This window comes from Diceros bicornis, chromosome 9 (assembly GCF_020826845.1).
Source record: "Diceros bicornis minor isolate mBicDic1 chromosome 9, mDicBic1.mat.cur, whole genome shotgun sequence".
Taxonomy (NCBI): domain Eukaryota; kingdom Metazoa; phylum Chordata; class Mammalia; order Perissodactyla; family Rhinocerotidae; genus Diceros; species Diceros bicornis.
Genome location: NC_080748.1, coordinates 23,254,632 through 23,277,951, shown reverse-complemented (window position 1 = coordinate 23,277,951; position 23,320 = coordinate 23,254,632). Strand labels below are relative to the sequence as shown.

General features: G+C 40.4%; 1 protein-coding gene and 1 pseudogene across 1 annotated transcript; one reads left to right on the top strand and one right to left on the bottom strand.

The window, feature by feature from the left end:
• LOC131410149 (serine/threonine-protein phosphatase 4 regulatory subunit 2-like) overlaps positions 1-23,320 on the top strand; it is a 78,826-nt pseudogene that overhangs the window by 913 nt on the left and 54,593 nt on the right.
• Positions 2,859-15,147, bottom strand: LOC131410415 (small ribosomal subunit protein mS31-like). Its single transcript, XM_058548589.1, has 3 exons — positions 14,825-15,147; positions 3,751-3,909; positions 2,859-2,862 (listed from the first exon to the last, which is right to left on the bottom strand). The coding sequence occupies exons 1-3, from the start codon at positions 15,121-15,123 to the stop codon at positions 2,859-2,861; spliced, it is 462 nt and encodes a 153-aa protein (XP_058404572.1). The 5' UTR covers positions 15,124-15,147.

The window sequence follows — 23,320 nt, the reverse complement described above, 5'->3', positions numbered from 1 at the left end:
TAAATATACATATATTAGTCTAAGGGAGACCATGTTATATTTTTCTGCTTCTATAAGAGATGAATTTATATTATTATATAAATTATACATATTTATAAATGGAATAATATACTTTATATATAATATATATTAAACATTATAAATAAGTATATAATTTTTATATGTAGTTATATTTAATTGTATATATTATATAATATACATACTATATATTATATATAAATATACATATATTATTCTAAGGGACAAATGTTATATTTTTCGTTCCTATAAGAGATGAATACAGTGGATACTTTATCTATTGGTAGTGATTGAGTTCATCTCTCTCAAAGCAGTATCTTTCTCTTCTCAGTAATTCAGAATCTGGTCCTTGTGAAACCCTGGGACCCTTAAGGCTGCTGAAATATCAGGCTAAACACATTCCAAGAGATCTCTTCAAACTAAAATTCTTTTGTATACTTTCGTGATGTTTGAGAAAAGGACTTCATTATTTGTAAGACGATGTGCTTTATCTTGGAGACTGTGTTCAAACATTAGCTTACCATATTTTAGAATGAATGCTTATGAAGCTGACATGAGACCATCTCAGAAGAACTGGGCAGGTTCACTGACTTTTTGCTTGCTTTTCTGAACATCTGTGAATATTACACCTTTCTTTCTAATCTAATATATTCTAAAGTATGCAAATGGGAATGGTGTGAACCACCACTGTACTGGAAGAATTAATACATCACTTTAATGATGACTTGAGCTAAATGACTGAAGGTGTAGGGGTACAGAGAAAGCACAATACTTTGCATTGACATTTTGAAGTGAATTAAATATTTTTAAACATGATTCTTCAACAGCCAGTCTTATACTTTTCTATCAACACAAGAGCATAATGATTACTCTAAAATCAATATTTTAAAATTCACATATTTAAAACCATGCAAGCTGTACAACTTCCCTGTCAAAATTACTGGCCACCAAATTTATACTTGTTTCTTCAGCTGTATCTTTTCATAGTTAAAATTTTTAAATTTCTGTAAAGTAAGATCTTGTAGAATGTAACATGTTTGCTGCTTTTGTGAAGCAGTTTACAATTGTATAATTTCTGTGTGGAATGCTTGGGCTTTCAATACAGTCTTCAAGAAAGCAATAAATATTAATGTTATATGTATAAAAAATAACTACTGTACATACAACAATATTAGATGAATCTCACAAAATTTATTTTGAGCATAAAAAGCCGGTCACGAAAGATGTAGTATATGATTCCACTAATGTGAAATCAAGAAAAGATAAAACTAATAGTGGTGACAGAAGTTAGAATGGTAATTACCTCCACTGTGTTGGAATCTTGACTGAAAAGAGCAAGAAGTGTTCTATACCTTCAGAAGAGTGTTGGTTACATGCCTATATATCTATATACAATTTCATTAAGATATATATATATTTTTCAGGTGTACATCATTGTATTTCAAATTCTGTGTAGACTACATCAATACCCAAAAGTCACCATCCAAAGACTAATTACCATCCATCACCATACACATGTGCCCTGTCACCCTTTCGTCCTTCTCCCTCCCACCTTCCTGTTTGGTGACCACCAACCTAATCTATGTATCTATGTGTTTGTTTCTTGTTGTTGTTGTTGTTATCTTCTACTTATGAATGAGATCATACAGTATTGGACTTTCTGCCTCTGACATTTCACTTAGCGTAATACCCTCAAGGTTCATCCATGTTGTTGCAAATGGCAAGATTTCATCTTTTTTACAGCTGAATAGTATTCTATCGTGTCTATATACCACATCTTTTTTATCCATTCATCCCTTGATGGACACTTAGGTTGTTTCCAAGTGTTGGCTATTGTGAATAATGCTGCAATGAACATGGGGGTGCATATATCTTTACACATTTGTGTTTTCATGTTCTTTGGATAAATAGCCAGCAGTGGAATAGCTGGATCATATGGTAGTTCTAGTCTTAATTTTTGAGGAATCTCCATAGTGTTTTCCATCATCAAGATATATACTTAAGATTAGTGCAATTTATAGTATTTGTATTCTCAATAAAAGTATAATTATATACACATGTGTATATATGCACACATATATAGACATACGTATATATTACATTTTTACTGATATAACAAATATTGTAAATTACACTAATGTCTACATACCCGCACATGTATGCAAACATCTTAAACAATGACTTTAAACTGGAATTTCATAGTAAACATCATTATATGTTTGATATTAATTTATTTAATCCACAGAACCTAAAGCAGTCTGCCTCCTCTATAGTTTAGCATCTCAACCTAGAGAACACACGTTAGTTGAAGAATTCCCATACTTCTCCCCTATGATAGACTACAAAAAATGGCCACAGTTCATTGCAATTCCTGCCATCAAGATATGGAGCCTGTTTTCTACTCCTTGAATCTGGAATGGGTTTGTAATTGACTTTGTGCAATAGAAGCAGGTAGAAGCCTCATTATACTAGTTTTGAGCCTGGGCCTTTAGGGGCCCTGCATTCTTTTGCTTGCTGCTTGTGGGATCTTTGCCCTGCCACCATGTGAACAAGCCTGAGCTAGCCTGCTGGAGAATGAGACACCACATGGAGCCATCCAGCCACGCCATTTTAGACCAGCCAATCCTCAGAGGCCCAGTAGCTGCCCACAGATGCATGAGTTAGCCTGGCAGAGATTAGTTAAGCCTGTTCCTGATTAGCAGAACCACTTAGTTAAGCTTGACCCAAATTCACAAACCACATTATGATAAGCTAAGTAAATGGTTGCTGTTATAAGTCACTAAGTTTTTGGGTGGTTCGTAACACAGCAAAAGCTAATTGATATCAATCCATTATAATTTTTACCTGAAAGAGTAAGTAAACTTTTAGGAGAATACTGCCATCTCTGTGCCAATATTAAACTTATAACTCCATAGCCTGTTTCTGGAGAAATATGAGCATTTGTTAGATAAATACCCTTACCTGAATGGGATTCCTATAGAAAGACTGTCTTCCAGAAGATGGGAAGGACATTGCAATAATGCGTTCTGGAAGTCAAAATAGTCACTATTACAAATGTCATAATAGATGTGAAACAATAAATGAGAACTTAATTTACATATAACCAAACTCTTTTTTCATAGAAAGGAACTTTCAGGATTGGGAATGATAGAAAAAAAAGCCAACTAACCCTCAGGATACTCAACATAACATATTAAAATATCCAATATAATGACCATTAAACTCACATAGTTCCCAAGACTTAACTGTTAGCCCAGGGACAGTCTTCCTCAGCAAAGAGAGGAGGACTGGCAGATGTCAGCTCAGGGCGAATCTTCCTCACACACACACACACACACACACACACACACACACACACACAACCCAGCAAATTATTGGGTGATGAGTTGATACTCATCAAGTAATGAGAAAAATTAATCTTCTCAGAGAAGCTGTCTTATTCTGTTATTTATTTATTTATTTATTTTTAATAACACTACTAAATTTATCATTTCTTTTTCAGGGACAAAAAACTGTAATTTCTTAAAAAAAAGTTTCACTATTCAATTAGACTTTTCAAAACTGCAATTTCACTTAAGACATGAGTTTTAAAAAAATCAGATGGCTAATATTCCATTTATGAGGCATATTTTATATATAATGAATATATTATGTATATTACTCACTAGTCACATAAAAAACAACCTATTTTGAGATACCAGCCTTACTGGAATAACTATTTGACTCACTAACCTAATTTTAGTTCTTTCTCCATCTTTCTGTGCCCTTGAGTCTTCCCAGTGCTGCTGGAGCTGCCTGAGCAGCTCCGACTTGGTTGTCTGCTTGTCAAAAGGGAGAGAATCTGCAACAGCAGATGCAGCGGCCACCAACTCAGGACTCAGGGACTCGCTTCTGAAAAAGCCAAGGAAAAACAAATGAGAATGAAAAAAGAGGTATTACTTATTATGTTATAAGTTTAGCAGGAAGTAAAATGATTTTTTTTGGAGGAAACTTTTATCATTCAAAAAAGTATCATGCAATGCAATTTCTTTTATCATTCAAAAAAGTATCATGCAATGCAATTTCTGAAAAAATTAAGAATTCTTAAATATTAGCTATCGGTTTTATATAAACTTTGAAATGTTAAAGGTCAAAGTTAATGGAAACTTGCTGAAGCACAATACTAACTCAGAACAATATATTAAGGTGGAGAGGTGAGGGACCAGCCTTAAAAATTATAAATTGGTAGATTTATTTATTAGATGCCATTTTATTTCAAAAGCAATATATATTGCAAGCAAATATAAAAGTAACTAAACCTGTTCATAGAAGCTTTCTTCATAATAGCCTAAAACTGGAAACAACCCAAAGGTCTACAATCAGGAGAACAGATAGACAAATTGCGCTATATGCACACAATGGAATAGTACTCAGCTCACACCAGGACGTGAATGAAACTGAATGAAACAAGTTGTTTCAAAAGAGTATATACTGTATGATTCCATTTATATCAAATTCTAGAAAAGCAAAATTAACTTAAGGTGTAAAAAATCAGAATAGTGGTTGCCTCAGGACAGAAGGCTACTGACGGGGAGGATGAAAATGGGAAATGCTCTGCGTCTTGAGAAGTATGGGGTTACATGGGCATACCCATTTCTCAAAATCCTACAGCTAAGATTTGTATACTTCAAAGTATGTAAATTTTACCTAACCAAAAAAAAAGAACCATAAATCATCATCTTCATCAAGTAGGAGGTGGAAAGTGGGTAAAGGCATAAATGTTAAAGAATAGCAAAATGTTGCTAATTATTGAAGCTGGGTGACAGGTATTCATTATATGACTTTGTTTACTTTGCTTATGTTTTAAATTTTCCATAAGAACAAGCTAAAAAAAGAAACCCAAAAGCCCACTCTTCAGTAAATTAGGATAAGTTAATAGAAAAATATGCCAGACATAAAAAGAAATTACTTACATTTTTTAATTCACTGAGAATTGCCATCTCAATGAGTAGGATCCAAATTAATGTTTTACTATACCTGCCTTTTTATATTATGATCTGTTGTCTAATATGCAAGTCAAAGTTCCCAAATCCCTGAAGTTGTCGGAGAAAGATTTTAAGGACTTTACTTACTAAGATATGGGAGATCTACAATCTGATTGGAATAGAAGAAAAATAGGAGAATGAAAAGAGTAAATATAACAATTAGTTAAAAAGAAATGTGCTACTTTCAAAACTATTACCTGTGACTAAGGCTTAAACCTTATCCCAACTACTTGTGAAGTTAACCTTCAAATTTTAATATATATATTTCATCAGAGTATGCAAAGAATATAGATGAGCATTCATTTTCTAGAACCATGCATTTTATGACAATGGTGCTCTTTATAGTCATAGCTTCTGGTTTTATAATTTGCAATGTTCTAATTAATAAAAATTGTGGAGGAGCCTCTGTCATCGAGACAATTTTTACATACGGGGATCTTTCTACATTGATTTTAACAAGCTGATGAGAACTTGTTAAAATATCTTTCAACAATCTATTCTACCCTATCATCAGACTATTTCATGAATACATACTTTTTCACTTTATACCCTTCTGTACTTTCTGAATTTCTTTAAAATGAACTGTATGACCTATACAGTTTCAGAAAGGGAATCCTGATGAGCGGAAAGATATTATTGGGTGGACACGCAAAATGGCATAACTTTCGGCAGGCAAATCGGTGACATCTATCAAAAGCCCAAAAAATATGCAAATCCTTTGACCTAGGAATTCTACTTTGAGGCATATTTGTCTAAAGAAAATAAACAGCTACGTGGAATTGGAGGGACACAGCACACTCCAAACTCAAGGCCTAAGCAGTTCCATCCCCTAGGCCTGAAAGGTATCAGCACGTCTTTATCCCTAACCTTTTCAGGTCTTTGCTCAAATGTTACATTATCAGAATTCTTCCCTGCTCACTTTTTAAAAAACAGCACCTCTCCAGCCCCATCACTCTTATTTTTTCCTTCATGTTTCGTCATCTGACATACTGTGTATGTGTGTGTGTGTGAGTGCGAGTGTGTGTGTGTGTGTAAATACATCCCCTCTCCCGCCACCACCACCACCCCTCCACCATAATGTAGGGTGTAGAGACTTTGTTTTGTTCAATGATCTATTTCCATCACTTTGGACAGTGCCTGACACATAGTGGCAACTGCAAGTTGCTGAATGAATGAATGAATGTTAATCACAGCATCACTTTATACTAATGAAAAACTAGAAATAATCTAAATTTCAAGTAGGAGATTAATTAACTGAGTAATAGCTGAAGCTTTCTTACTGGATGATCAAAGCAGGTAGTTACTTGGTTAAGAAAAAGGTCAACTCAGAGCTAGAAGTTTTGGTTACTGCTGCACTCACCAGGGGTCTTGTTCAGTTCCATGACACGTTCAGGCTCACAAAACTACCAGACACACGTGGCCCATCTACTCAGAAAGACAAAGGACAGAACCATAGCAGGCTGGCAGGGCAGCCTCAGTGTCCCTCTTGGCAGGAGTCCTTATAGCACTTATGTTGGTGACACTTCACTCAGCCATCCAAGAGCTGTCACAGAGGTGTGGGAGCTTCCTGGCTTAGTGTCCCACAGGAACCGATACCTCCTGTCACAAGGCCACAGGCAGAGTTTCCGGGGTCCCTACAAGGGACATGCAGTACGAGAGTAACTGCACTCAAGGAAGCCCAAAGTATGGTGTCCCCATAGGCTACCTTATAGTTCTCCTAATCCAGATGCAATCAATCAATCAGGGGTCAATTTTAGCATGATAATGTTGCCCACCATACAGTTGACACCTGAGACACGGAAGTCAAGTGGCAGCGTAGGGACTCTGAACTCACCTCCTTCCACAGACACAGCTGATTTACAACTACTCTTGGTAAAATTACGCCTGAGACGGAACTGAAAACTGGATAAGAGGAACCCTTGCAACAAACAACAATCCTAATTGAGGTGGAAGAGGCAGAAACTCCCTTCTGGAGAGAAAAAACACCACCTTCACAAGCCGCAGCGCTTCACAGCCACCCAGGAGCAACCCAAAGGTACCCAGCCTTTCCTGGAGGAGTGGGGCCCTGAGCCGGGGAGTGCTCCCACTATAGGCATTTTTCGGACCCAGCACAACTGAGACAAGTGGCATAATATCTGACTTTGCTTGTTACTAACACCACTGGGGAGTACCCCCAGAAATGCTGGTTCACAAAGAAATTAAAGCCCGCTCTTAAAAGGCCCACACACAAATTTACCTGTTTCGGAAAGCAACCTAAAATCAACAGAAAGGTGCACAGTCCTTTGGTGAAAAGAGACTCACCTCATAGGCTCTGAGTGCATCTTGGTGAGAGGTGAGACCTCTCCAGGGACTGGGACATTGGCGGTGGCCACTGTTGTGACCTGGTGTGGGTGTGCTGACACAGACGCTGGCAGGTGCCACTGGAGTTCTCCCTGTGGCCTGCTAGCCCAGGGTCTGCCCCACCCACTAGAGCACTGATTTAATCCAGCTCAGCCAGGGCAGGCAGCCCACCCTAGGGACTAGCCCCACCCAATAAGCCCTGGGGCAACATGGGGCCCTGCATAGATTGGTGACTGGATTCTCCGAAGCCTGGCAAGTGGGTCCACCTCTGTGGGGCAGGGCATGCACAAGGAGTGGGTGGAGAGCGTGGGGCGTTAGTGGAGTATGTGGGGCTCCTGCCTTAGAGAGACTAGATCCACTTCAAGAGGTCAGGGCCCACACACGGGGCAGGACTGTGTTGACTGTGTGTGTGGACCTGTGGGTGGCGGGGCTTGTCAGCTGCAGAAGACTTGTGCTTCTCAAAGAGTCACACAGGGGATTGGCCCCACCTTCCAAAGCCTGAAACAACTGGGTGCTCCTGTGCCTAAGGCCAGCCCCACCCAGCTTCAATCCTCAGAGAGCTGACAAGAGCCTTATAGGCCAGAGGCTTATAGCAATTGTAAGCCCCTGAGCCTAACAACCAGCCACGCTGGGGGCCTACTCACTTAACAGAAAAACTGCAACAGGAATGTGCTATTACACCTTGTAGCCAACCATGCTGGGGCTCCCCACACCCGATAAAGAGACTGAAGGGCCCACAACAACTACACGCAGCTGAGCATTACAACCAGCCAGCGAGGGGGACAGCTCAGCCTCCCTGGGCACCTATGGGAAGAGCAACCCCACCACAATAGAAGGACACACGTAGCCCACACAGGGATCACTCCTGGCACATCTGGAACTGGTGATGAGAGGGAAGCACACTGCCAGGCCTCATAAGGCATCACTTCTATAAGGTCACCTCTCCAAGATCAGGAGACGTAGCCGACAAACCTAATACATAGATACAAGCACATAGAAAGAGGCAAAATGAGGAAGCAAAGGAATAGGTTCCAAGCAAGGGAAGAGGACAAAACCACAGAAAAGGAACTAAATGAAACAGAAATGAGTAACCTACCCACAGAGAGGTCAAAGGGTGTTAAGGATGCTCACTGATTTTGGGAGAAGAATGGCTGAACTCAGTGAGAACATCAACAAAGAAATGAAAGATATAAAAAAGAACCAATCAGAAAAGAAGAAAACAATACTGGAAAATGAAAAATTCACGAGAGGGATTCAAAAGCAGAGTAGAGACACAGAAGAATGGATCAGCGAGCTGGACGAAAGACTAGAAGAAATCACCCAAGCTGAACAGGTAAAAGAAAAAAGAATTAAAAAGAGTGAGGACAGTCTAAGGGACCTCTGGGACAATATCAAGCACACTAACGTCTGTGTTATAGGTGTCCCAGAAGGAGAAGAGCGAGACAAAGGGGCAGAGAATCTATTTCAAGAAATAATAGCTAAAAACTTCTCTAACCTAAGAAACAAAACAGACATCCAGGTATAGGAAGCACAGAGAGCCCCAAACAAGATAAACCCACACCAAGACACATCATAATTAAAATGTCCAGAATTAAAGACAAAGAGAGAATGCTAAAAGTCGCAAGAGAAAGACAAGTTACATACAAAGGAAATCCCATAAGGCTATCAGCTGACTTCTCAGCGGAAACCTTACAGGCTAGAAGAGAGTGGCACAATACATTTAAAGTGCTAAATGTAAAAAACCTATAGCCAAGAATACTCTACCTGGCAAGGTTATCGTTCAAAATAGAAGGAGAGATAAAAAGCTTCCCAGACAAGCAAAAATTAAAGGAGTTTGTCACCCAGAAACCAGTACTACAAGAAATGCTAAAGGGACTTATTTAAGGGGGAAAGATAAAACCACAAATAGGCAAAATTGTCTATTCCCATGATAAGAGGGTAATGGATACAAACGCACAAAAAAGAGGTTGGATATGATATCAAAAACATAAAATGTGGGAAGAGGGGAGTTTTAGAGTAGAGCTTTCAGATAGAGGTCAAACTAAAGAGACCATTAACTTAATATAGATCGCTATATACATAGGTTACTGTATATGAACCTCACGGTAATCACAAACCAGAAATCTATAATAAATACACAAAAAACTAAGAGAAATGAACCCAAACATAATACTAAAGAAAGCCATCAAACCACAAGGGAAGAGAGCAAGTGAAGAAGAAAGGACCAGAGAAAAACTACTAGAACACCAAGAAAAAAAAGTTAAAAAATGGAAGTAAGTCCATACTTATCAATAGCTACTTTAATAATTTTATTTATTTATTTATTTATTTCCCCAAAGCCCCAGTAGGTAGTTGTATGTCATAGCTGCACATCCTTCTAGTTGCTGTATGTGGGACGCGGCCTCAGCATGGCCAGAGAAGCAGTGTGTCGGTGCGCGCCCGGGATCCGAACCCGGGCCGCCAGCAGTGGAGCGCGCGCACTTAACCACTAAGCCACGGGGCCGGCCCTCAATAGCTACTTTAAATGTCAATGGACTAAATGCTCCAATTAAAAGGCACAGGGTGGCTAATTGGATAAAAAAACAAGACCCATACATATGCTGCATACAAGAGACACACTTCAGACCTAAAGACACTCACAAACTGAAAGTGAAGGGATGGAAAAAGATACTCCACGCAAATGGCAATGAAAAGAAAGCGGGGGTAGTAATACTCATATCAGACGAAATAGACTTTAAAACAAAAACTGTAACGAGACAAAGAAGAGCACGACATAATGATCAAAACAATCCAACAAGAGGATATGACACTTGTAAATATCTATGCACCTAATGTAGGAGCACCTAAATATATAAAGCAATTATTAACAGCCATAAAAGGAGAAATACACAGTAACACAATAATAGTAGGGGACTTATACACTCCATTTACACCAATGGATAGATCATCCAAACAGAAGATCAATAAGGAAACACTGGCCTTAAATGACACTCTAGAACAGATGGACCTAGTAGATATATACAGAACATTCCATCCAAAAACGAAAGAATATACATTCTTTTCAAATGCACATGGAACATTCTCCAGGATCCATCACATATTACACCACAAAACAAGTCTCCATAAATTTAAGAACATTGAAACAAGGCCAAGCATCTTTTCTGACCACAACGGGTATGAAACTAGAAATCAACTATAGGAAGAAAATCAGAAAAGCCACAAATATGTAGAGATTAAACAAAATGCTACTGAAAACGATTGGGTGAATGAACAAATCAAAGGAGAAATCGAAAAATACCTGGAGACAAATGAAAATGAGAATACGACATGCCAGAATTTATGGGATACGGCAAATGCAATTCTAAGAGGGACATTTACAGCAATGCAAATAAAAATCTCAAATAAAAAATCTAACAATGCACCTAAAGGAACTGGAAAAAGAAGAACAAAGCCCCAAAGCAGTAGAAGAAGGGAAATAATAAAAATCAGAGCATAAACAAATGAAATAGAGACTAAAAAAGCAACAGAAAAAATTAATAAAACCAAATAGTCTCAGCCAACAGCCAGCATCAACCACTGAAATGTACAAGAGCAAGCCTTCAATGATTCCAGAGACCAGCCTTGAACCTGCCCCTGCTAACTAAGAGTGGAGCAGACACAGCCATCGCTGCCACACTCCGCCCAAACTGCAGACAGATGCTGGCACTGTTAAGCCACTAAGCTTTGGGATGGGGGGTTTGTTACGCAGCAATAGGGAACTGGAACAGATTTTGGTGCTTGGAAGTTGGGTAGTGCTGTAATGAAAAAACAAAAATGTATGGGAGAGGTTTGGGTATTGGGCTGTGGGTGGAAACTGGAAAGATCTTGAGGAAGTGTCAGCGAAAGCTTAGGGCCTCAAAGAGGCTGTGAGACTCGAACAGCCCTCAAAGCTGTGAGTGAGGGCTTTAGGGAACTCAATGATACAGCCAGCTGGAGGAAATGGGATCGTTGTCTAGCAACACTGTTGCTTGTAGTGATGTGGAAAACGGGAAACAGACTCAATGAATTGGATGATCTGCTAAGGAGACTTCCAGACGGTGTGTTGAAGGTGCCTCCTGACTTCTTAGTTGCTGATGATAAAATGTGACAGGTGAGAGATAAGAAAAAACGGTTCCATATAAAGGAGCCAGGACTGGCTGGGATCAAAAATAGAATTGTTTCTCATTCTTAGCCCCTCCAGACAGCAAACAATGCTGAAATTTAGAAATGGCTTCTGACTGGAGATTAAATCCAGGGCAGTGTCAGGAAAACACTGTAAAGATGGGCAGGACTGTAAAACCCTTTGTTAAGATCTTGGAAAGATTTAAGGTGGTGCCTCAGAGAGCCTTTCAAACAGACAACAGGATTTCTAAGAAACTTAAGGGTGTGGGCCAACAGCCTCTCACAGGAGCTCAGCGTAGACCAGGACATTGGTTCCCAAACTGTGCCCTAGGGCAGGCTGGAGCACACAGGGAAACACAGGCATATCTGTCACTGACCATGTGAACTACTAACTCAATGGAGTTCACAGTTTTAGCATTAGACTACTGCACTCCTTTCTATGACATCATATCTTTGTGAAAATGGTTTTCCGGCAGTCGCTGTGATAAAAAGCAAGTACTCTTCAAAAATCAATGTGGAACAGGAAATGAGAGGGGCATGCTGTGTCCAGTCTGATTCCAAGGCCGGGTCATAAAAACAATACAAACTCCTCCTGGCTCACTTTCTCTTGGGACACTCACCCTTGGAACCCAGCCACCACGCAGTGAGGAAGCCCAGGTCACGTGTAGGTGTTTCTGCTAACAGTCCCAGCAAGGGTTTCAGCTAATAGCCAGCATCAACTGCCGGACCTAGGAGTGAGCAAACCTTCAGATGATTCCAGCCCCTGGACTTCCAAGTCTTCCAACTGAGGCCCCAGACATCACGGGGCAGAGATCAGCCTTCTCCACCAGGCTCTGTTCAAACTGCTGACCCACAGAGCCCATGAGCACAAAAAACGGTGGTTTTCTCCCTCCCTGCAGCCCTCTTCTCTCTCCTCCTGTCTTCTCCCTCACCCTCCCCTTTCTCCTGTTACCTCTCCTCCTTTGCCCCCTCCTCTCTCCCCTCTGGCCTTGTCCTCTCCCCTTCCTCCCTGCTCCCTCTCCTCACTCCCCCTTTTCCTTACTACTGTTTAGTATTTTGCCTCCTGCACTCCCCTTTTCCTACACCCTCACGTCCCTTCCCCTTCCCTCACCACCACTTTTGTTAGATCTTCATCCCTCTCCCTTCCCTAAAAAAAAAAAAAACATTAAAAAAATGGTTGTTTTATGCTGCTAAATTTTGGGGCAATTGTTATGTAGCCATGGTAACTATATCGATGGGAGATCAATATATATTACAAATAAAGAAACTAAAAGCAGGCCATGCATGGAGCAACGATGACAGCGCATCATGAATCACAGATGATGATTAACCCAAATCTGTGCATCTGGAATCCCTTAAAAGACAAGAAGGGAGGGCAAAAATCATTAAAAGATATATTTTTAAAAACTCAAAACAAATGTACCTCATTTACCAATCTTTTGATGTAGGACCAAAGCCTCTTCTTTGAACGTAGGACCACTGAGAGAAGTTCCAAGATACGTCTTATATATACACCACATCCATAGTACATCCTCCAATATTTCCAATTTTGGTTTCTTTAAAGTAGAAACATGGAGCGAGAACTTAAAAATGCTTACAAAGCAATCTGAGTGCAGAATTCTCCTAGATTTTTATGCTTGTCTCATTCATACCTAATTTGAAAGCAATTTTCAAAATTACCTTTCCTGAATCTCTGCCAAGCATTCAACTCATTTTAACCATTTCTATAATACTTAATTAAATTGTATAATTATAATAAAAACCACGATGGGTCATAAACAGATCTGGGAGCTAAAAAAATCCCATTCTTGACAAGTATTACATACGTATGTGTGTATAACCTAATTCTATATACTTATATAGAATTTTTTTGTTGTTTTATTTTATTTCTAAAAAGGAGGAGGAGGTACCCACTATGGGCACATCACTGAATTAGCTTACCTTCTACCACCAATTATGTTTTCCAGGGGTAGTTGTGATACAATGTCATACAATGTAGAAACTAAGAAGGTCCATAAAAATGTTAAGTCACTCTGGGAAACAGAAATCTACACTATCTGTCTATTCTGCTAAGAGAGGTCAGAGATGGGCATCTTAAGGCTACATACCTTATTACTTGAATCGATGATGTCATCAATTTAAGACACATCATTTATGTATCACTAAAACAAAACACTACCACTTAAACTACAACACAATGCTAAAATATCACCGACTGCACTTAGCATCAGTGAAAGACAATACTCTTTTGGCAAGCACAAGTAAACACTATTTTGAGGAAACCACATAAGCTGAGAGCACTGATAATTACCAGTCAAAGGAAGTCATATAAAATACTTGTAATCAGCGCTGGCCTGGTGGCGTAGCGGTTAAGTTCACATGCTCTGCTTTGGCCGCCTGGAGTTTGCCGGTTGGGATCCTGGGCTCAGACGTACGTACCACTCATCAAGCCATGCTGAGGGGGTGTCCCACGCAGAGCAACTAGAGGGATGTGCAACTATGACATACAACTATCTACTGGGGCTTTGGGGAGAAAAAGGGAAAAAAGGAGGAAGATTGGCAACAGATGTTAGCTCAGGGCCAATCTTCCTCAAAAAACAGAAAAAATAGTTGTAATCAACATGCTAAAATTCTATCCTAGGTGCAGTTTTTTTTGTTTGTTTTTTTGGTGAGGAAGATTAACCCTGAGCTAACATCTGTTGCCAACCCTCCTCTTTTTGCTGAAGAAGACTGCCCTGGGCTAACATCTGTCCCCATCTTCCTCTTAATATGTAGGACGCCTGCCACAGCATGGCTTGATAAGCGGTGCATAGGTCTGTGTTCAGGATCCCAAGCTGGGAACCCCGGGCCACTGAAGCAGAGCACATGAACTTAATTGCTATGCCACCCGGCTGGCTTCCTAGGTAGCATTTTTAAAATGGAAATTTCCAATAAACAAGTCCTTCAGAGACACAAAGCTACTTTCAAATTAGGACGTAAATGATTTGTTAATTTACACCTTAAAGAGGCAATTAATTGGCAATTAATAGCACTGATGAATATGTAAGAGAATGTGTGAAATTCTCAGTTCCATCAATACTCGTTTCCTCTCTAGACTGTATAGAGATGTCCCTTTCTAAGTACAGAACAATAACAGTGTTACTCAAGTAATCATTAGTCTCTGTGTTTACAAACTGATACTCTTCATTAATTCAGTATCTCCCATGGACTTTAATTTTAAAAAGTTTTTCTAAAAGAAAAAGCTTACTGGAGTTTCAAAAATTACTTTCACAGAAGAACATTCAAATTGCAATTCAGTTTACCTCTCCTTTGGGGCACCTCCTGGAGCTCTCTGAGGCCTGCCAACTGTGGCCTCCAAACTTTTCAGTTGTCTTCTGCTGGGCGGCTTTGCTGTTTGTACATTTACTGTGCTTAATTCAACTTTCACGCCCTTAATAATATGTGACAAGTCTTTGTTCCTATTCTCCTTTACACTGTCTTGGCTCTCTGTCTCCTTGGAAATCTCCTGGGTTGGAATAGACTGCTCATCTTTCTTGCCATAAATCACACTGTTAGTGCCAAAATATCTTTGGATATTATTTTTTGTCCTAGAAAGATGCATTGAAGAAAAAAAAATGAAAAATACCATGCAAAATAAGAAAGCAAGGTCTCGGAACACTGTTTCTACGTGTTTTTAAAATTTTTCAATTCAAACCCTTCCCTTTTGCTTTTTATTATTATTGTTGGCAAGCATAACGACAGCAACTTAACATTTATTGAACGTATACTAAGTGCCTAGTCTTGTGCCACATATTTTATGTACATTTTCTCATACCCACATCAACCCCATAAGGTAGGAATTATCTCCATTTTGCAGATAAGGGAAGTGTTCAGCCAATGAACCTAAGATGGGAAGAGGGAAAAGAGATCTTTTTCCCTCCAATCTTTTTCAGCTTGGGCTTCCTCACAGCATAGCATCTTAGAGTATTTGAATTTCTTACATAAAACTTCATGTTTCGACTTCTATGAAATTTTGCAAAGAACCGTCACATACATTAATTTGATCATCATGATAACAATTGAAGTAGGCAGAGCAAGGATTTTTATCCTCAATTTACTAATGGGAAAAATGAGCCTCAGAGAAGTTGAGTGAGTGGCCCAAAATCCTATGGCCAGTAAGTGCCAGCCAACAAGCCTCCTGACGCCTAACCAGGGCTCTTTCCCCGGTTTTCACGCCCTCCTCGAAGGTGTGTTTGTGTTCCGTTGGCATCATTCCAAGATGAATGTTGAAGTTCAACTGACATCAAGGTGCTGGTGTCAGAAAAACCATGCTTCTGAGATTAGTGTGGTAAGACAAATTAAGAAAGGGCAAAGGAAACTTTAAGGATCCATTTACTAGAGAGATTTTAATTAGGATGTATTTCAATTTAGATTGTAGGTGTTGATTGTACTATCTGAAAAGAAGGGCTTCTACTATTATCTTATTGGAAACTCTCCTGGCCCCAGCACAAACCATCAACAGTGGTAGGATAAAAAGTTGGCATGAACCATTTACACCACCAAGTAACTTTTTAAACCAGTTAGTTGTCTCACCTCCCCTTCCATCTGTTCCTTTTCAGGATCATAAATGAGCAACAAATGGAGTGGTTTCAATTTTACTTCCCCTTCTTGTCCTTGGCTAAAATTGTCTTAATAGATGCTGAAATGGCTTCAAGTCAGAGATGGGAGAGGAAAAGTTGTCAAGGAGACTGTTAAAGGGAAGTGATTGATGCTTTGATAAGAGTGTCGTCCAACAAGAAAAGCTAGTACTGGTAAAGCAAACTTATACGTCCCTGTATCGTAGCGTCCAGTAGGACAGTGATGATTATTCAGATTCTTCAATGAAATGATGCTGTGGCAAGAACAAAATGTGTTTCAAAGATTACTTCATCTTTCTAGCTGTCAAACTTGATTTTGATTTTGTGAAATATGAGATAAGCAAAAAAATTCCCATCATGCACTAACGTTAGAGCTGATCTCAAGATAATTTGTTGTTGTTGTTGTTGTTAGGAAGATTCACTCTGAGCTAACATCTCTTGCCAAGCTTCCTCTTTTTTTGCTTGAGGAAGAGTAGCCCTAAGCTAACATCTGTGTCATTGTTCCTCTGTTTTGTATGTGGGATGCTGCCACAGCATGGCTTGACGAGTGGTGTAGATCCACGCCTGGGATATGAACCTGCAAGCTTGGGCTGCCGAAGTGGAGCACACTGGACTTAACCACTATGCCATGGGGCCGGCCCCTCAAAGTAACCTTAAAATCATGCATAGACAAGTCATGAATGCTCAAAGGACCTTGAAGAAAATAGTCTATCTTTTCAAGTCTCAAATATTTATATTGGTGACACTGTTTAGTGTTGTGGTTCACAATGCCCAGCAAATGTCAAGGTCAACAAAAAAAGGCTATCCTACTATATGTTAGAGAGTTACTTCATGGGTCTCCTCACCTCCTTAATACATGGAGACAGGCGGGGACAGGGCCTGGGACTATAAGGAAAGGAAGCTATTTGAAGGGTGCCATGTGACATAGACTGCCCACAAAATACCCATAGTTAGAGGGAAAAAAACTCTGACATATGTTTTAAAAACTATTTGTAATATTTTCCCCAAGAAAGTAAAAGCAAAATGGAGAATAAAGCACTAAAACTCTGTAGCTCAGGTATTATAACACACGCAGCGGAGAGCGCAGGCTTCCAGGATGGGCAGAGCAGGGGACCGGGCTCCGGCCTTTCCTGTGGGACGCTGTCAAGTTTTCTTACCCTCCCTGGGCCTCAGGTGTCTTATCTGGAAAAGCAAATAATTATAGCACCTCCCTTACAGGGTGGCCGTGAGGATTAAGTGGATTAAGATACGTTTACGTGCTTCTAATGGCTCTTAGCTCACAGTGCGCACTGTGTAAGTGTTTGCTACTCTTACAGTAAAAATTGAAAGATAGAATGGTAATATCCTTTGAAAGTTTAAAAATCAAAGAAGCCGTGTGGAAGAATTTTGTTTTTTAATAAACCTTTTATTTTTAAATAATTTTAGGCATACAGAAAAGTTGTAAAAACAGTACAGATATTTCCCTGTATGCCAACCCAGACTATCCAAATGTTAACATTTTAACACATTTGTTTTTATCATTCTCATTCTCTCTCCTATTATTTTTCTCAGAAAACACTTGAGAGTAAATTGCAGACAATGCACTTTACCTCTAAATATTTGGGGTGTATTTCCTAAAAACAAGGACATTCTCTTACATAGGCAGAGTACAATTATAAAATTAGGAAATTAACATTGATACCATACTATAAATCAAGCTACAGATCTTATTCAAATTTCACCAGCTGTCACAGTGATGTCCTTCAGAGCAAAAGAGAAACTTTTTTGCTTCTAGGACCTAACCAGAGATCACATGTTACATTTAATTCCATGCCTCTTTATCCTGCTTTGATTCAGTTCAGTTCCTCAGTCCATCTTTGTCCTTCACGACTGTGAGAGTTTTGAAGAGTTCAGGCCAGTTATTTTGTAGCACACCGTCGTTCTTTTTTTTTTTGGCTGATGTTTCCTAGTTATTAGATAGAAGTCATTCATTTCGGGCAGGAGAACAACAGACGTAAGGTTGTGTCTTTCTCTGTGCTTCATATCAAGAGGCACAGATGTTTATTTGTCCCATTACTGGTGGTATTAAAAATGAACAGCTGGGTGAAGAGGTACATGGGGCGAGGTCTGGAAGGGTCCCAAGCACAAGAGGCCCTGTCCCCATGGAGCTGAGGTGTGCCACCCTCCCGGCACATAGACGTATTCGCCAACTCCGAAGCTCCTGCAGAAAACAGTGTTGGTTGAGGATGTTAAATTATCTAGAAGGCTAGTAAATACCATCCTTGACAAGGATGTCTTCTGATTTCAAATGTAGCACTCCTGGAGAACACCAAGGCCATTTTTTCCAGCGATTACTACTTCTGGGCCTAACAGTGAACTTTCATCAATCAACCCTTATCAGATAGTCCCGGGGCAATATATTGTTGTTGTTGTTAAGAACTTTAATATATTTCCTCACGATAGTGCTGAAGAAAATGAAATGAAAGAATTTTAAGAAATAAGGAGAATACTGTTTCCAGCCTCTTCATGGTGCTGCAGATCTCTGCAATCTATGATTCGAAGGTGGAAATTCAGGTAAAAATAATACTGATATTACATTCAGTTGTGTTATAAAGCAATAGGTACACTTGGCACTGGATGTTGAGAAGAGTTATTCAAATATTCTGAATTATAGGACATCCTTGGATGAGGACAGCCTGAGAGTTTAGGAAGGGTCATATCCTGAGACGTAGATAGGCATTCTTGGTTCTCTGCAGCACGAAGGGCAAACAGGAAAGACCAGTGTTGAGAATGAGACCTGCCCTTGGGTGTCACAGGGATGCAGAAGGGAAAGGGTGGGTGCAGCTGCCAGAATGCAGTATTTGAAGCCTATGCCGACAGCTCTCTGGAGTCCAGTGTGATAGTTATATTTATTGCCATATAACACACACACACAGCCCACTCAAAGTATATATACATTGCTCTGATTCCAAAGCACTGTGAATAAACGATCATGTGAAATTTGTTAGCTAATGAGTCAGAAGTGGGGTTCAATGAATAGTGGTTCACTAAGCTGAGAGAGTCTGTTATGCATAGAATTAATAATTATATAGAAATATTGAAAACAGGCTAAATTATACAAAGTTACAAAATAGCAGCAAAGATATTAAAATAGCAGGTTACCTTAGTGGCACAAGCAATTTCACTTCAGCTTAATGTACTTCCTTCCCATAATATCTAATCTACCCCAGGTTCATTTCTTATGTTATTTGATTACTATGCTAATTCTAAGAAACACTTTAAATCTGAGTAAATAATACATCTTGGAAAGATCTAAATGAATAATACACCTAGAAAGATTCAGGAAAAGTTAGAAATATTCTGCCTATCTGCCATTTGCTGCCAATCAGTTCCTGCTGGTGGACCATAGTAGGGCAAATAGAGAAGCCACTTCTCCCTAGTGGCAGGTGGAATACAAATGACACAGCACAGGTGAGTTTTACCGGTACTGTGGCAACTTGCTATGCATTCATCAAAATGTTTGCGGCTTCTTTTATTCCACGTTCCATCACACTTGCTCTGTCTGCGTATACTTCATATGCAATCAAATTTAATTTATAGTATGAATTGCTTTTTCAGCCACTAGCATCACCCGTATATGTGGCTTCATTTTCCGATAAATGTGTTGCTTGGTTGTTTATTATATACCAGTATCCATTGATACCAATATATTTATTTTTAGCTTTATGATTTTATATTTTAAGGTTGGTAGACATTGTTGAATATCCAGAATTTATGATTTCATATTTCCATTTTAGAGAATCAGTATACTTTATTTTATGTGGAAAATGATCCTTTTCCCTAAAATCAACTCTAAATTAACTTTCAATGCTTCTATGTAAAAGAGTACATAAAACGTTTTCCAACAAAATTGGGAGGTACCATCTATACTTGCAATATGGTAATTAATGATAGTAGCATTGCCATCGTTGGGCACTAAACAATTTATATCTGTTATGTAATTTTCTGAATGACATCAGGATTATCCAGTGCAGGGTAATTGTGTGTCACAGCAGATGGATGACACCATGTAACAAGTTGTCCAGGAACAGTCAATATTTGGAAATCCAACTAGCCAGGCTGGCAGTGGCATTCGCACACTGAGGTTTGCTCTTTGTGAAATAAGCCTCCAGAATAAACCCACGTCTCCAGCAGTTTTAGCTCACCATTTCAATTTACTTTGACTCCTCTAGCAAAAGTATTCACTTATTATGAACATCTTTCCAAAGGCAATGGACTGGCTGAAAGGCACAGAAAGGAGAGAATGGGGCTAGGTGTGGGGCCTTGCTTGTCATGAGGTTTCCTGATTTGCGTGGGGACTGTGTGTGTGGCAGAATGTCAGATGTGCTATTTCCCTTCTTTTCTCATAGGTGGAATAAGAGCTGTTTTGTCTCCACACCTTCCACGATGGGAAATTTTTATCTTTCTCCCTGTATGTACATGTATTTCCAGCTAATCTAGTTTAGGAACCAGGGCTAACTATAGTATCAAACATGTCCTAAAAGAGATGAATTACATATATGTGTTTATATAAAATAAATATAGATGTATGGTGTTAGTATAAATATGTAACACTTACTACGTGAAAATAAAGTTTAGTCCCCCTTGGAATACTAAAACGAGTAAGACTTCATGCTTGCCTCCAGGGGCTGGTGATCTGGTCGGGGCCACAGATGGGCTAATAAGTGAAATAACAAGATCCTCAAAGCAGTAGGTGCAAAGTGGCGCACTCTGAGGAGCCTCCGAGATCCCAGTAGCCTTTTGACAAGGTGTGCAGTGCCCAAAGCCAAAGGGCAGGGGCTGGGGCAGGGGCATCAACAGACCTGCAGCAGCACATACGGGAGATGGGGAGATGCGGCGGAGTGGGAAGTGGTTTTGTGCCCGTCAAATGAGACTGTCTAGATGCTTGCCTCTTCCCTCTCTATGTAAAATGAGTCATTCTCAGTACATTTGTATGCAAAATTGCTTTGGATTTTAAGTTTATCAGAGACCAGGATCATGTCACTCTAACGTGCATTGCACAGCATATGAGAGGACTATGTTGAAACAGTGCTTAGCAAATGATTTCTGGAGATGACAGAGAGGCTTCCAGGCAGACCCGTCCTCAGGCCGAATTCTGAAGCATCTGCAAGTTCCCTGGTCCCCACACCCCCACCTCCTCGCCTTTTCCTCCTCATTCTCTCCCTCACTGCCTTCTGGCTTCTCAGAGCCTCCCTGCGGTGGGCCTCACCCGGGCCTGACACCCTGGCGAAGCCTCCTCCCCAAATTAGGCTTCTCCTCCCTCTTCTGCCTGTCGAACTCCCTCTCTCTCGCCCGTCCTGGTGGACGGCTCTGTAATCAAACTAACTTACACTAATGTATGAAGGCCAAATTGCTGGCTTATTATACTAGCCATGGCAAGAAAATTTTTTAAAAGAAGAGCTTTTAACTTCCAATAAGCAAAGACTGTAGCTTCAGCTGAGATTGTTTCTTTTTGCTTTCCTGGCCCTCTCAAATTATGCCCTTGGGAAACTGCTTCTCGGCCTAGGAGTTAACTTACTCTGACCCTTGGACACATTTGTAATGTTCAAGTGCCCTCTGGGGGCAAAGATAATCTCACGTTACATAAAACATTTATACCGTGTGTGTGTGGGGGGTGAATCTGTGTTGTGGTGTGTGTGTGTGCATGCACGCGCCCCCACCAAAAGACTACAAATGGTTGGAACCTGTGCTGCGGGGTCCCATCCTTCCTCTCCCCCCACTTCTAGACCCCCAGTCCAAGCCACCGTTGTCCTGGGCCTTGACTATTTCAGTAGTCACCTAACTGGCCCCCTTCCCATCATTTTCACTCTGCTACAATTTCTTCTCTCCCCAGCCATCAAAGTGATCATTAGTAACTTAATTCAGACCATCTTCTTCACTTGTTTAAACTCCTGAACTGGCTCCTCATTGCACTTAATGTTTTTTCCCCAGAGGGTAAGATTTTACTTTAATGTTACATCAATCTCACAAATAAACCCAGCACCGCCAGAAACACTGAGCAGAAAAAGTGCCAATGCAGAGGCCTGGCACAGAAGGAGGGAGGAATCCAGCTCATCTCCCCCACGACCCTAGCCTGGAGAGGTATTTCTATTACACAAGAGTGAGGACAGCTGACATAGAAGCAATCCGGTCTATAGACACTTCGAGCTAAGAAATAGAAAATCTTACCAGGTGGGGTTCCGGCAGGGCCAGGAAACAGGCCCAAATGCCTTAAAGAGCACAGCCCTTGGCTACTGCTCTGCCCTCCTTCCCCACCTCTCTCCGCCCCTCACTCACTGCATTCCCACCACCAGGGCCTGCTTTCTGTTCTCCGTATAGGCACAATGCAGCCTTGCTTCAGGACCTTCAGCTTTGGCGGGGAATATTCTTTTGTCTGGAATATTCTCAAAGACTGTCCCAGGATTGGCTCCTTCCCGTCTTTCTAACTTGGCTCAACAGTCGCCTTCCCAGCGGTGCCACATCCAGTGAAGCCGACCCGCCCTCTCCACCGCGCTGCCTTCCCAGCGCTCCTCGCGCTCTGAAATGACGTCTGTTCGTTCACTCGGCGCTTTCACCGAGTGCGGCGGGCACTGTCCCGTGCACTCGGGACATGTCATGGTGCAGACAGACAAGCTCCCTGCCTCGGGGAGCTTACAGATCTTCTCAGTCCTGTGGTTTAGTCCTTTATCGTCACCCTCCTCCACTGAAACGTAAGCTGTACGAGAGCAGGGGCTTCGGTCAGCCTTGTTCAAACTGCTTTACCCCCCGAGCCTAGAACAGTGCCTGGCACATCGTTCACGGTCAATCAATATTTGTTGACCGAAGAAGCAAATATTTATATTTCTTATTAGGGTTCACAAAATAACATTGTAAATTAAGTGCCAGAGAGCCATAGAAATAACCTACAATTCATTAGGAACTAAAAGATCAGAGGCCGGCTTAGAGTTACAGTTGTCATAGGCGGGTGCGCTTTCCCGAATGTCCTCTGTGGGATGGATTTCCTTGGGGGAGGCAGAATGTAAAATGTTTTATTTTGTTTCGTTTTTTTACCGGGTATTAGCGAATTTATTTTTCATCACTACCTCTCCAGTGCTTGCGTCCTCAATTATACCTTAAAATCAAGGCCTTGGGGCTTTGGGGGGAAAAAATAAAAATAAAATCTTT

Bases quoted from the DNA above. Each gene is read 5' to 3' on its own strand.
- LOC131410415 (XM_058548589.1), bottom strand. From the start codon at position 15,123: ATGCATCTTTCTAGGACAAAAAATAATATCCAAAGATATTTTGGCACT. The intron at 3,910-14,824 runs GTAAACTGAATT...TGGCTTTTTCAG, and splicing joins GGAGGTGCCCCAAAGGAGAG to AAGCGAGTCCCTGAGTCCTG.